Source organism: Ananas comosus, linkage group 7 (genome assembly GCF_001540865.1).
Source record: "Ananas comosus cultivar F153 linkage group 7, ASM154086v1, whole genome shotgun sequence".
In the NCBI taxonomy this organism is placed as follows: domain Eukaryota; kingdom Viridiplantae; phylum Streptophyta; class Magnoliopsida; order Poales; family Bromeliaceae; genus Ananas; species Ananas comosus.
In genome coordinates, this window is record NC_033627.1 from 2,800,396 (window position 1) to 2,813,540 (window position 13,145).

Consider the following 13,145-nt stretch of genomic DNA (forward strand, 5'->3'; position numbering starts at 1 on the left):
TTTAACATTTAAAAATTAGAATTAAATTTTAATTTAAATTTTAAATATAAAATTAAAATAAAATTTAAAGTTTGAGTCTAAAATCAGATTCAGATTTCAATAAATAACTTTTTCTGCTTCAATTCTGAGGTTTCAAAATTAATTTTCTAATTCTAAAAAATAAAATTAAAATTTTCAACACTTGTCGTCAAACGCTATCCTGAGCGGGCTCAAAATCAATTTTGAGAAGCAAGGCCAAACACCCTTTTTGACTGCAGTATATTCTATATTCTATATGAAACAAGGTCAGCAAAAAGTGGTTCACGAGTCTCCTGTAGTTTCGCACTTTTTCACTTTAATATTCTGTAGTTTAAAGTATATCAAATTAGTACTATATAATTTTGTACTTTCTCACTTTAGTATCCTGTGGTTTCCAGTGTATCAAGTTAGTACTATGTAGTTTAATTTTTATATCAAGTTAGTACCTATGGTTTCAATTTTCTCTTTTTATTATCCATTTCGGGGTATATAATTTAACGAAATATTAAACCATAGGGTACTAAAGTGAGAAAGTGCGAAACCACAGGATACTAACTTGATACATTTGAAACCACATGGTACTAAAGTGAGAAAATACGAAACTATAGGGTACTAACTTGATATACTTGAAACCATATGGTACTAAATAAGAAAGTGCGAAACTACAGTAGAGTATTTAAAACACCCCCAAAAAAAAGAAAAAAAAATACTGAAACCCTAGGATTCTCTTCCTCCACCGTAACTCTCACTCCAACGCGCGCGCGCGCGAGAGAGAGAGAGAGAGAGAGAGAGAGAGATTGGAGGCCATGGACTACTCCAATGGAGGAGCCCGAGAGGGAGGAGGAGGAGATCCTTCTCCCATGGCGCATCCGGAGCCCCTCTCATTGCTTAGAGAGGGGATCTCCCTCGTCCTCTCTCGATGGACGGCTCTCCAAGTGGCGATCGAGAACGAGTGGGGCGGAAGAGACTCCTGTGCCAAAGCCGACGACCTCGCCGCGTCGATTCTCTCCTGGTTCCTCCAATCCAAAGGTTAGGGTTTCAATTTGTCACTCAAATCCTTCAAAAAGATGCCCTTTTTGCCCATCATCCTCTTCCACTTTTAATTAGCAATTGCGGTTTCAGATCCACTCTATATCGATGATCTGGAGAATTTGATAGACGAGAGCATGGTGCTTTCGTTTAATTCCGAGATCGAGGATGGGAGTGTTGAGGAGGTGATTTGCTTCTCTTATAATGCTGATTTTCGCTTTAATTCTGATAAAATGAATAGGATGGATAAATTGTCGCTAAAAATGCCTTAAAAAACAAATGTTGTACTTGTAGATCACATCTTGTAGAGTAATTTTCAGGTGTATTGAATTTTTCATTGTTTCTGTATATGCATGTGTTGTTATGTGGTTCTCTTATAATGTTGGTGGCTACTTCTCCCAAAATTCAAATCAAAGGCTTAGTTGTATCCTTTCCTGTTTCAATTGATTGCTAATTGTTGTTGAATGAATCTTTTCGATGCAATCTGAATCATCTTACTGTGCCATGTAAGTAATGTGCATAATTTTTTTTTTTCTCCTTTTCGCCCTTTGTGTAACTGATAATACTGAGTAGTCACCGACTAGGAAATACTTAAATCCATAAATTTGCGTAAAAAATGTACTATTCCTTTAAGCAGGTAGCAGAGCAATTGATGGTTATGCATGAAGACTCTCTTAAAGGAAACTATGAATCCATTGAAAAGCTAAGAAGGACAGGAACTCAAGTAAATGCCGTTTCCCGGAGTAGACGGGTAATTAACCGACTTCACAATGCTGCTGCTGCTTCTTTCTTCCTCTTGAAAATTTGTGGTGCCTTGATTTGTCTCTAGATCTGAGAACATTAGGTTTAAATGTTGTTAAGAAGTGCTGATATGTTAACCTGTCTCTACATGCGTATTATTGGGATAGCATTAGTTTTCGAGTCTTTTGAAGTGACTTGTACTCTTAGGAATGGCATATTTTGAGAACATTCGTGAACACTTCATTCAAACTGATGTTTCAATTTTATATTGTCGAACAGAAAAAAAAATTTGCTCTCTCACTTGGATTATATTCCTACATTAGCTTTTGAAACCAGTAATGCCAAAGTTGCATGCCTTTTGTTTGTTGTAGTAGATTTGTGCTTTCTGTTAGACTTGGGTCACTGATAGTTATAAAATTTTCTTTGTTGGTATATATATAATTCAACTTTTTAGGATCAATGATACCTGTTACTAATACTTGCAAAGTGCATTTTCTGTGGCTTGCCTAAACTGTTTTTGACTAGCTTCTCAAATATTTTGGAAATGCCACGATGGTTTTAAGATGAATGGAGATGAGAATATTGATAAGATGTTAGGCTTATATTACTTGTACTAATGTCAGTAACACGGGGAGATGCAAATTCGGGAATTTTGTAACTGCCAAAGTATGAAAAATAATGTGGCTTCTTGCTACTATTCACTGCGCACTGAACCCCTCGTATGCTACGCGAGGGATAAAAATTTTGGCCTGCATTTACTTGGTGACTACTGCTATTGGAGACCTATTGACGAAAGATGCAAACATATAGTGGGGTGGTAGGGACAACCTTTTATATATAGGGCGTATTTGGTCTAAGAGGTTTCTTCGCATTGGACTCGAGCAATTGCGATGAGCAATATGTCCATTGCGAGTCCTTGGTATTTCTTATGTTTTTAAAGTTTGCGTAGCATCGTCTTTGTATAGACTGATTGTTTTAATCTTGTGCTATGCCGTTTGATAGCCTCGTTTAACTCTCAACTGTCACATCTTTGTCTTAATTCCATAACCATGCACCCGGATTAGTACTGTAGCTTTATTTTCAGTGACTTGTAACATGAATTGACCTGGTAAAACTGACCCGGTACTCAAGAGTCTATCTTATGTTTTGTGACGATGTAGGTGATCGACGACAACGAAGATGAAAGCTCAGATGAGGAAGTGTCAAAGATGATGGTAGATGAGACCAAGCCGAAGGAAATGGTTGTCAATGAGCCGAAGCCGTCTAAACCGATCCCCGATGAAGATGGATGGTCTGTTGTTGCCCAACGGCGCAATAGGGGTAAAAGGTCTGGATAACATAAATGGTGGCCTAAGATAACATAAATGGTGGCCTAAGAAGACGATAGAGATATGTATGACTCCAAATCATTTCGTGGGTGAATGTGTAATTGTTTCAGTTCATGGCAGGTTGAGATACATGTGCTGAAAATTTTGATGTTAAATTTTATATATTTTTTTGCCCATTTTCTTGCTGCAACTCTCGGATTTTATTGATTCTGTGAGCAAATATTTGCTGCCTCAGGCCTTGCCCTCGTAATGTTACAGTGATATCTACTAAAAGCCTAAAATATAATTATAGGGGAACTGCCCAAACAGAGAACAAAAGGAAGAAAAGAGAAGAGAAGACTAAAAACCCTATCAAATAAAAATTCATACATGCTACATAGCTGCTGCGACAACCATATAAAAGAGAAAGAGAAGAGACATCGCCTAAGCACAACCGCAGAATTGTTATATATCATAAATTCTGGCAAACTAATAGATAAAGTGATAAACCCAATCAGAATTAAAACTATGATATACTCAACATATCAAGAAATTATATAACATACAGAAAAAAGAAAGCAAAACACTAGCCAAAGTAAATAATAATGACAGATGCAATGTTCTACCATCATCATTGCCTCTATAGAACCAAAATATTACAAGAAAAGGAGGGCAGTAGATCTAAATCTTCTATTTGAAAGACAAAAGCCAAAAGGTTGGAAGCACCAGTGAATTTTACAAGGTAGAACAGCCTCACAATAATATTTCATTAAATCAAGCATAAGAATAAAACTTACAAGGATGATGATTACGACTGTTCGTGCATGAAAAGTCTAAGCACCAAAAAATAGACCGAAAGGACAAACTGGCTGCGCCGATTAGACAATGGTCAGGTTCTTCGTTGTTAGTGGTGCTGTGCTCCGCCGAAGCTCCATAACTGCAGGATAGTACACCGATCTAACACTTTTTTGTGCTCCGGAAAATCCCACTTTTACTTCATTGGAAAATCTTCAAAACATAACAGCGAATCCACCCATAAAACAAACAAGTCAACCTCCATTCTGATCTCCTGATACCTCGGCTGATGCGCCCGAGCTGGTGTTATCTGGCTGTGTAGGACTGCCTGAGTCTGTTTGCTTACTAGCATGTAGCTCCTGCTCCGATTCCTGACCCGGAAACACTTCGGACTGCAAGGACGTCGATATGTTGTTCACATGAAGCCACGTGAGCTCCCACAAACTGTCTCCGCCAATGGTGCTCCTCTTTGCAAGAATCCCTCTCGCTTTCATGACCTGTAAAGTGCCTTTAAGGAGCTCAGGGATCAGTTCTTGTAGCTTCTCGCTCCTCTTACCTCTGACCTTAACCTTCATGTACTTCTCCATCCTGCTGAGCACCCCAAGCCACAGTTTGCAAAAGCTGCTTAACCCAAAGAGCTGTGGAAGAAGCTGCAGGTGGACTTTTGCAAGAAGCCTCATCGCAACCAAGAGGGACCCCTCCATGTTCCGATAGTCCTTCTGCGAGTGGTTCTGTGCAATCTCTAGTAAATCATCGAGCATTCCGAATATGACGAGGTCAAAAGCCTGCAACCAAGAAGTTGGCAAGAGGCATATCCCTTCTGTATTTGTTAGGCATCTTTGTAGTGAAGACAAGGCTTGGTTTCTCACGTCCTCTCTCTGATCCAAGCACAGCTTTCTCACTGCTTGAATCAACCTAAGCCACATCTCCCTAATTCCTTCTAACACTTTCTCGGCTTCCTCGCCTGCTTCCTTGTTCTCTCTAGACCAACGAGCGAGACTGTTCACCGAGTCTGCCATTAAGTCCAGCGCACGAATCGATCGATCAGTTAAACCAACCCGTGACTCTGCAAATTGCCGCGATGCTTCTATACAAAGAACATAGTTTGCTGGTGAAAGATGAGCCCCCTCAGACATAATAAACACCAGAGCTTCAAATCCTACTTCAGAGGCTTCGGGATGGCGAGCTGTGATAGAAAGTAAGGACATAATCGTCCTCCAGCCCATATGAGATTTTATAAGAGTGGCGTTTGCCTTCACCAATCGCGAGACCTCTTGTGTAATATTCTCACAGTAAGCATCGGCTACACGCGCATCGAGCTTCAAGACCAATTGAAGTGATCTTAGTAGTTCATCAGCAAGATTCTCCTTGTAGGGCAGCAGCCTCTGGCAAATGCGGAGAAGCCCAAAAACTGCTTTTTCCACAAGAGCGCAAGGCATCACAGTGGACTGAACTATATTGGCAATGTGCTCGTAAACACCCTGCCAGAGAAGCGCGATTCTATCTCTGTTATTCAGAGTGATAGCAATAAGCAACTCCAAGCAAAAAACTGCAGTGTCTTCATCGTCAGGTGAGCTTGTCACTTTTTGGGGCCGACCGGCCGCCCAAATTAGCGCCCTAGCAAGCTGCAATAAAGAATCTGCCTGCAAAAACTTGCTCTCCGTGAATATGCTATCTATGCGACACTTTTGGATTGTCTGAAGAGTTCTTTGGTGTGCTGCAAGCTGTTGTTCGGTGGGTTGTGATCTGGGTTCTTCTGTGTCGAGTGATAATAGCTGGCTGAACCTCCCCATGAGTCCGGAGGACCTACGAGGGGTTCCTATTATTGGTAGGTGAGAAGTGGAAAGAGAGGCAGGAGCCGACTTTCCTTGGACAGCCTCTGAAGCAAGTTCCAAATCATCAGCCGCATCACTTGCCACGCGGGCAGGAAGAAGCCCTAGCTTGTGCAGCCTCAAGATGCATTCCAATATATTCCTCCACCCTGTTCGTATGTAATCACCGTAACGGTTAGCTATGTTAAATACCGTTTCGGTCGCTAGCCTAGCCTTCATATCATCCCCAAAAGCAGTAACAGGTTCCTCAACCAAAGATGAGTTTGATAGTGTTGTGAATTTGCATAGAGAAACAACCAAATCATCCAAAACATCTTCTAAATGATGGAAAGCCGAGATCTTTGCCACAGCCAAGAAGCCGTCAACGCAAGTTAGCAGCACTTCCTCATGTTCGGCATAATCAAACACCACTGCAATGGCCGCAATTGTGGGGCCCGACATTATAGCGAACATATCGTGATCAAGGAACGGCCGTGAATCACAGACAATGTATGGCGATGTTGACTTGGATTTCCGCATTAGATCTACCCATCGACTGTAAGACATCTCGAAAAAGCCAAACCCTTGTTCAGGGATTGTCCTAATTTCGTTTTTGCAGATTGAGTGGTAAAGCTCCGACAAAAACTCCCTAGGGAGGTCGCTGCCTCCATTAATGAGGCGGTTGTTTCTGATGAAGTCCTCTTCCGTCATCTTCTTCTTCACCTGCACATTGTGCTGATCGGTGTTCAGCATTATCAGCGAGTAAGACAACAGTAAAGCCGCATCCTTGTTTGCAAGAATATGTGGGGACTGCTCGTAGTATCTTTCCGAGAAAGCTTCAAGAACCCTCTGTATCTTCTGTGACTCCCCTGGCAAACGGAATGTTTCCAAAAATAGCCTTAGAGCGGTATCGAGATTCATGCCCTCAAAATCAAAGGTCCGGGCAAATTCATGAAGGACCTGAACACAAAATTCGTCATGGTTCCCCAAGAAATCGCCAACAAGGTTTTTGTCCAAACCGGCAGTGTACCGGAAAAAGCATGCCACACTCTGAGGGTCGAGCTTCTCGGGCAGGAGATGGGTCCCTTGCAGAAACTCCAAACCTTTCTTTGGATCCCTATTAAAGTGGTCGGCACCAATCATCAGCCTCCTCTTTATGTACTTCCTCTGGCGAACAAACTTAACCCAATAATCTGGATCGGAGTAATTCTCGCACTTAACAGTCCAAAAGGGAGTATATTCCTCGAGCTCCACCGATGATTGCTCCAACTTTGAGGGGGCGTTGCCTATTCTATCAGCCATTCCTTGAATTACTGCAATCAAACCATCCAAAGCAAGTATGTGCATCGGAGACAAAGGGCAGTTTACGGGAAATGCGCTCTTAGAAAGAAGGTTGGCGAGCTCTTCAAACACGTTGCTGCATGTAATGTCGCAATCCAAGTTTGCATACATCTCGGCCATGAATGTCTTCTGCCTGCAGAAGTCGACGAGAGCCTCCATGGCGGCCTCTTGCTGATTATAAGTGGCCCCAAATCGAGGTTGCGACAGCTTTAAAATCACGCACGAGAAGAAGGCTTCTAGCTGTAATTTCAGTTCGGTTCGGAGGTGGTGGTAAAGATTCAGAACAATGCTGCACACCATGGAGAGAATCGGCGGGCTCGGCAAAAGGGCAAAGGACATCAGGTTTTTAAACAGCTCGTCCTGTATCAAGGCCAACAGCTTCGGGTGCTTTCTAAACGAAGGGCCACCAAGTTCAATAGCTGAATTGATCATAGTAAGACCGAATACTAATGTCTCCTCATCAAGAGGTGCTATCTCGGAGCTAACGTTTAAGCGAGAACAGAGGAACTGGAATACCTCCACCGCGCAAGGGATCCCGTAAGACTGCTGCACCGTGGTCCCACCACCATTCGAAGCTTCTACATTGCCAGCATTATCATCCGTTCCATTTCCATTCTCTGCTTGTTTATTTGCAAAATACTGATCCTTGTTGATGCCACCCATCTGCATTAGTTAAAGTTGAACTTAAAATGAGTCATATTGTGCATAGTACCTATACCGCTCAAAAGGTAGAAAAACATACTAACTTAAGCTAAACAATCAGTGTGTTTCGAAATGGCAACTTCAACTTCAATGTTAGAACTAAACCGTTTCCTTCATACGGTTATACAATGAAAAACGGTTAGAGCTTATTTGCGCAACTGTATTGAAATAACACTTCAATGGAAAAAATCATGGAATGTGGGAATAGGCCATAATTAGTACCTGCGGTTTCACGGCGGGGGGCGGTCCGGGGATGTTACGGGCGGCATCGGGCAGGCGGCCGAAGATGCAGCGGACGAGGTCGAGTAAGGTGTGGCGGGAGAGCTCCTTGAGGAGGCCCTCCCTGGCGCGCACCTGGTCGGCGATGCCGTAGCACGTGTTGACGATGGTGCAGACGTGCCGGTCGCTGAGGGCGGGGCGGGCGCGCATGCAGGCGAGCAGGACGTGCAGCTTGCGCATGAGCACGGCCTCGTCGAGGCGGCAGCTGGCGACGGCCTCGACGACGCCGTGAATGGCGGCCGGGGAGCCGGCGAAGGCGGCGGCGGCGGCGTCGAGGGTGAGGATCTTGTGGACGGCGGAGAGGGCGACGCTCTTGATGGGGGCGAGGGCCTCGTCGGAGCACACGACGTCGAGGAAGGGGCGGAGGCAGGCGAGGGCGGAGAGCTCCGGGGGAGGCGCCGCCGCCGCCTCCGCCGCCGGGGTGTCGGGGGAGTCGGAGGGTTCCTCCTCGATAGGATTTATGCTGGGGTTCTGGAGCCTGGGGCGACCCATGGCGGTGAGTTCCAGAGGGTTATGGAAGGCGATTTCGAGGAAGGGGTTTAGAGTTTCGATCAAAGAAGCTTCTTTGTGGGGGAATTTAGGGGGGAGAGGGGGTGGGATCTGGGGGTTGGGGCTGTGAAATGTGGTTACGGGGAGAGATTATAGGAGGAGGTGGGGAGGGAGAGAGAGGGGGAGAGCCATTGTAGGAGGGGAGGAGACGCCATTAGAGATCTGAGGAGGAGGAGGAAGAAGACGACGAAGAAGACGACGACGCGGGGGTTGGATCGGCCTCTGCTTCATCACCCCCCCGCGTCTTCTGTGTTTCGGGACTCGGACAAGCGCTTTGCTTCTTTTCGCTTTACTTTTCTCCGCCCTATATTTTTGTTATTCTTTTTTAAAAAAGGAAGAGTCGTGGTGGTCCTGTAAGTTAAGCTTTGTAGTCTACGAGTCATGGTCGTCTCTGGGACAGGGTTTAGTTACGGGTGTTGGGGTTTTGATTTTCCTTTCTTCTTAATCCTTTTTAAATTGTCCCTAGGCTTCCGAAGCTAGATCTAATACTTAATAAATGTTGGAACATAAACCTTATTATTATTATTACTTTTAATGCTCGTGTAAGAGTGAGTTTGAACCTTCGATTGTTTCGATAGAATCTGAACCACTTGAACAGCTTTTCGGAAAACAATTTAACTACTTTCAAAAATTCTATACCCGGGACTGCAGATCTGCATGGTCAAAATTTTCTTCTTTGACAACAAAACGACTTTTATGAGGCATCCCCACAAAGTTGAAATATGAGAACGAAAAGGAGAAGCTGAAGCTCTCACGCAGGAGAGCATTGGAATCACATTTAGTATGAAAACAACCAAGTAGCCACAAAAAAACCATGGAAAATTGATCGAACTGTTTCTACAAAATGTTATAGCAACTTTTTGATGATCTTTCCTACTACTGCACCCAAAAGCGTTAATTTGTCGAAGAAAGCTTGATTGAAAAATAGCATTTAAAACATGTCTTCATGAGTTTGAATTGTGTGGGCGGTCACCACGTTCTCAATGAACTACAAAACCATCCCTGATTATTCAGTCAAAAGAGTTCAATCCCCAAACCTTAATTTTTGCAATATCTTTCTTCATGAAGGTCCCATAATATCTTGTTATCATTACAACCTTATGTGTTCCTGTTTCCGAACTCAGTTGCGCCACATGGAAAGCTTTCCAAAATACAGAGGAAAATGTAAAGATCGCAGTGACTTAAGGTAAACACAAATTGGATCGTCAAGCAGGTCGTTTTAATGCCAACCAGGAAAAAGTTCTATACTTCATGTGTCAGTTCTTTAAACCTCTGGAGCAGGCTAGACCTGTACTCTTCGACCTCAGCGTACTCCGAAGAGTTTGAAATAGAACTAACAATTGCAGTCGCACCTGCCTGGTGCAAAAATTCAGCAGCCTCATCTGAAAATTTTCGAGGAATAAATAAGTGCACGTTCATATATATTTCTCTTTATTTCTTAGATTGATAACGGCAAAATAAGAAACAGTATAAAAGTTCAGCAATACGTCAGTTTTTTAAGATCCTATTCAGATGTTATTCCATGTATATCCCATGCAGTTTTCACTGAAAGAAGATCACAATTAAGTCTTACTAACATCATGAGAAAATTTTAAAGCAGGGTGATTCATTTACTATAAATCATAAGCATCCAAGTGTCTTGAAAACTCAACAGTACCAAATAAAAAATTCTAATATTTGCTGAAACAAGTCATAATGCCACTTAAGAGTATTTAATATATATATAAAATCATTGCCATCCTGCTCAGTTCACATGATAGGTATTTATGATTGAAACTAAGAGTAAGCATCCCAATTTGTCCTATTGGAGGGTTTCAAATTTCTGCAAGTATCGCATTCAAGCCTGCATTTAGGCCCCGTCCAACGAAGCTAACAGAGTGCGCAGTGGCATGTTAACCACTGCCATGTCACCAGAAAGATAAAGTAAGAAACAATTGGCTACAACTGATGCACGTCCAACGAAGCTAACAGAATGTGCAGTGGCATGTTAACCATTGCCATGTCACCAGAAAGAAAGTGTGAGAAACAATTGGCAACAACTGATGCACATCACGCTATCCATGCAATGTACCCAAAATTCAAGCATAGAGGTCTTCAAAACTAATGATTTTCAATTTACAGGCATCTAAGAAGTTGTCGAAAAGCATGCTAATGAAACTGCTAGCAAGATAAACCACTATCCTTACATACCACTATTTACGATGGTGTCCTATTAAATGAAATGATTATGGATCATATAATAATGAGTATCAAAAGAGACTCAACTCACAACTCAAAGTCAAGCAGAATAATCCTTTAGTAAATTTTGCAACGGACAAGAATAAAAGAACAAGTAATACATTAGTTTCAGGACAAGCACAAAAGAATGTTCAGACTTTAATCAGTTCAGGATTATTAAACTTTTCATATTATACTGATATCAAATAAGGAAATGGATATAAATGCATAAGAACTTAAAGGACTCACGACTCACCAGAATGAGAAAGAGCAATGAGAGCCTTTAAAGCTTGTTTACGTGTTTTATCATCTTTTGCACCCTCCAGCATATTCAGAAGCTCTTGAGCTCCACCCATCTCTACCACTTTCATCCTCCTTTCATCTATATGCACGAAATGTAGCAAAATTTTCATCAGAAACCTTCAGATCGCAACTTCAAACTTAAATCAAAGTGACCAGAACGCTCAGTACTAATGAAAACATAAATCGAAAGCCGTCTTTTTATAATTGGCAACAAGAGAAGAACAACAATCTACATATATTTCTTTGCAACTGTAGGAATGAAAGGTACAGAAATAAAAACTACTACTGAAGCAATCAAAAAAAAAGTTGGAAAAAGAGAAAGAAGATATGTTCACGGAAAGACAAAGCTCAGAACAAGCAATCACGTTTCCTCCATGATGGCATTAATTTCACAATTCTAGAGAGATGGTGAAGAAGAAATCTTAACCTGTGTTACTAACAAGAGAGAAAAACAATGAACGTGCTTCCCCTAGCATGCAACCATGGAGGAGGACAATAAAGATAGATAAAGATTGAGTAATATACCATCGACTGCAAAACGGGCTAATCTCGATGCTCCCATCCTCTTAAACAAAGGATCCTTGACATGTAAAAGCGAGATGGACTGCTGTAGTAGATTTTCCCCTGAAAACTTGTAAGGACACTTAAATATATTCAGAATTACAAGAACAAGATGTCCCCTTGGTCATTTTTTGAGATCAATTTTCTCAAAACACACGAATCGTACATATATTTTTTCATGTCATACCCATGTAAGGAAAGAACTCGTAACCAACAAGTCCTGCAGTTCCTACGAATATAAGCTTCAACAACCATCCTGCCTTCTTCTCAGCTTCTTCCTCTAATGAGATATCATCTGTACCGTATTTGACCAAGGAATGTCATAACATTGAAATGACCTCAAATATTAGGAACAAACTAAAATTATAATCACTAGAACAACTCGATGAAGCAATGTTTAGCAACTATTATTCACCGTACCAAGATTTAACTACTACTGATCTAGGTAAAATGCATGTAAACACCCTTAACTATGGTTCATTTTTAAGTGGATCCTGCTAACTTCATACATTTTTTTGGATTGGTTCCCCTTCAACTTTTACTTGTATTCGTATGAGTTATTTTGAGCTGTCGAATTGATCTGAAACCGCATTCCCATCGGTTAAATAATGAGCAAAACCATCGAATTTAACGGAATCTATATTAGATTTAACAGAATCCATAATTAAATTGCTGAAAATAATTTAAGTAAAAAAATCCGCAAAAAAAGGTTTCTAATACTTCCTAACCACATCGGCAATACATCAAACACATCAAGTGCACGATCCAAAATCAAAATAACTCATCAAACCAATAAAGCACCAATCTAAACAAAAGGAGATACCAAGCGAGTTCCTCCCTCTCTCATTGATCGACGAGAACTGCCGCAAGAAACCATTCCTCACATCACATCTCCCACCCGACACCTGCGTCAAACCACAAAAGGCAGCAACTAAGAAGTCCGAACCTAGGGTTTCGAAGCTCCCAAAACGATCTCAAAACCCTAATTACGGAGGACACGAAGCTTACGATCCTGCGATCGCGGTGGAGGACGACGACGGGGTCGGAGGAGACGCGTCGCGCGAGAGAGCGGAGCGCGGTGAGTGGGAGTCGCCTCATTTGGACTACGAAAGAGAACGGGCCATGGACATGGGAACAATAAAATTTCCGAGTATTAAGAGGGGCTTAATATGCCTTGGGCCTTTTATATGGGCCCTAATATAGCCCATTAAGGATTTAGTTATTTATGTTCGATATGGGCTTTCTTTCGTGCCCGTTAATGACGAGCATATTACAATGGGCCGTTTTTGGGCCCAATTCATGCAGGATCCGAATCAGCCTAGTTTTGGGGTGTGGCCGCTAAAATCACTTTTTTTTTTTTTTTTTCGTTCCTTTTTTAATGCAAGGGATAATTATCTATATACCCCTCAAAATTTTAGAAATATCTCATTTATCTCTATTTTTTTTTAATATATCCCTCATATGTTACTCCGTTATTTCAAAATACCCCTAC

The 13,145-nt window shown here is 41.9% G+C and overlaps 3 protein-coding genes across 3 annotated transcripts; 1 reads left to right on the plus strand and 2 right to left on the minus strand.

Annotated features, from left to right (window-relative positions):
- Positions 728-3,306, plus strand: LOC109712396 (pre-rRNA-processing protein TSR2 homolog). Its single transcript, XM_020235945.1, has 4 exons — positions 728-1,047; positions 1,141-1,232; positions 1,685-1,798; positions 2,949-3,306. The coding sequence occupies exons 1-4, from the start codon at positions 825-827 to the stop codon at positions 3,123-3,125; spliced, it is 606 nt and encodes a 201-aa protein (XP_020091534.1). The 5' UTR covers positions 728-824; the 3' UTR covers positions 3,126-3,306.
- On the minus strand, positions 3,613-8,899 carry LOC109712899 (ARF guanine-nucleotide exchange factor GNOM-like). Its single transcript, XM_020236704.1, has 2 exons — positions 7,967-8,899; positions 3,613-7,705 (listed from the first exon to the last, which is right to left on the minus strand). Exons 1-2 carry the CDS (start codon positions 8,513-8,515, stop codon positions 4,145-4,147), a joined length of 4,110 nt encoding a protein of 1,369 aa, XP_020092293.1. The 5' UTR covers positions 8,516-8,899; the 3' UTR covers positions 3,613-4,144.
- LOC109712902 lies at positions 9,628-12,791 on the minus strand. Its single transcript, XM_020236707.1, has 6 exons — positions 12,662-12,791; positions 12,477-12,558; positions 11,841-11,948; positions 11,618-11,716; positions 11,046-11,171; positions 9,628-9,954 (listed from the first exon to the last, which is right to left on the minus strand). The coding sequence occupies exons 1-6, from the start codon at positions 12,749-12,751 to the stop codon at positions 9,815-9,817; spliced, it is 645 nt and encodes a 214-aa protein (XP_020092296.1). The 5' UTR covers positions 12,752-12,791; the 3' UTR covers positions 9,628-9,814.

Coding starts and splice junctions, on each gene's coding strand:
- LOC109712899 (XM_020236704.1), bottom strand. CDS start 8,515: ATGGGTCGCCCCAGGCTCCAGAACCCCAGCATAAATCCTATCGAGGAG. Junction 7,706..7,966: donor CCCCCGCCGTGAAACCGCAG/GTACTAATTATG, acceptor TAACTAATGCAG/ATGGGTGGCATCAACAAGGA.
- LOC109712396 (XM_020235945.1), top strand. CDS start 825: ATGGACTACTCCAATGGAGGAGCCCGAGAGGGAGGAGGAGGAGATCCT. Junction 1,048..1,140: donor CTGGTTCCTCCAATCCAAAG/GTTAGGGTTTCA, acceptor TTGCGGTTTCAG/ATCCACTCTATATCGATGAT. Junction 1,799..2,948: donor CCGTTTCCCGGAGTAGACGG/GTAATTAACCGA, acceptor GTGACGATGTAG/GTGATCGACGACAACGAAGA.
- LOC109712902 (XM_020236707.1), bottom strand. CDS start 12,751: ATGAGGCGACTCCCACTCACCGCGCTCCGCTCTCTCGCGCGACGCGTC. Junction 12,559..12,661: donor TCCACCGCGATCGCAGGATC/GTAAGCTTCGTG, acceptor GGTTTGACGCAG/GTGTCGGGTGGGAGATGTGA. Junction 11,949..12,476: donor GAGAGGGAGGAACTCGCTTG/GTATCTCCTTTT, acceptor AATACGGTACAG/ATGATATCTCATTAGAGGAA.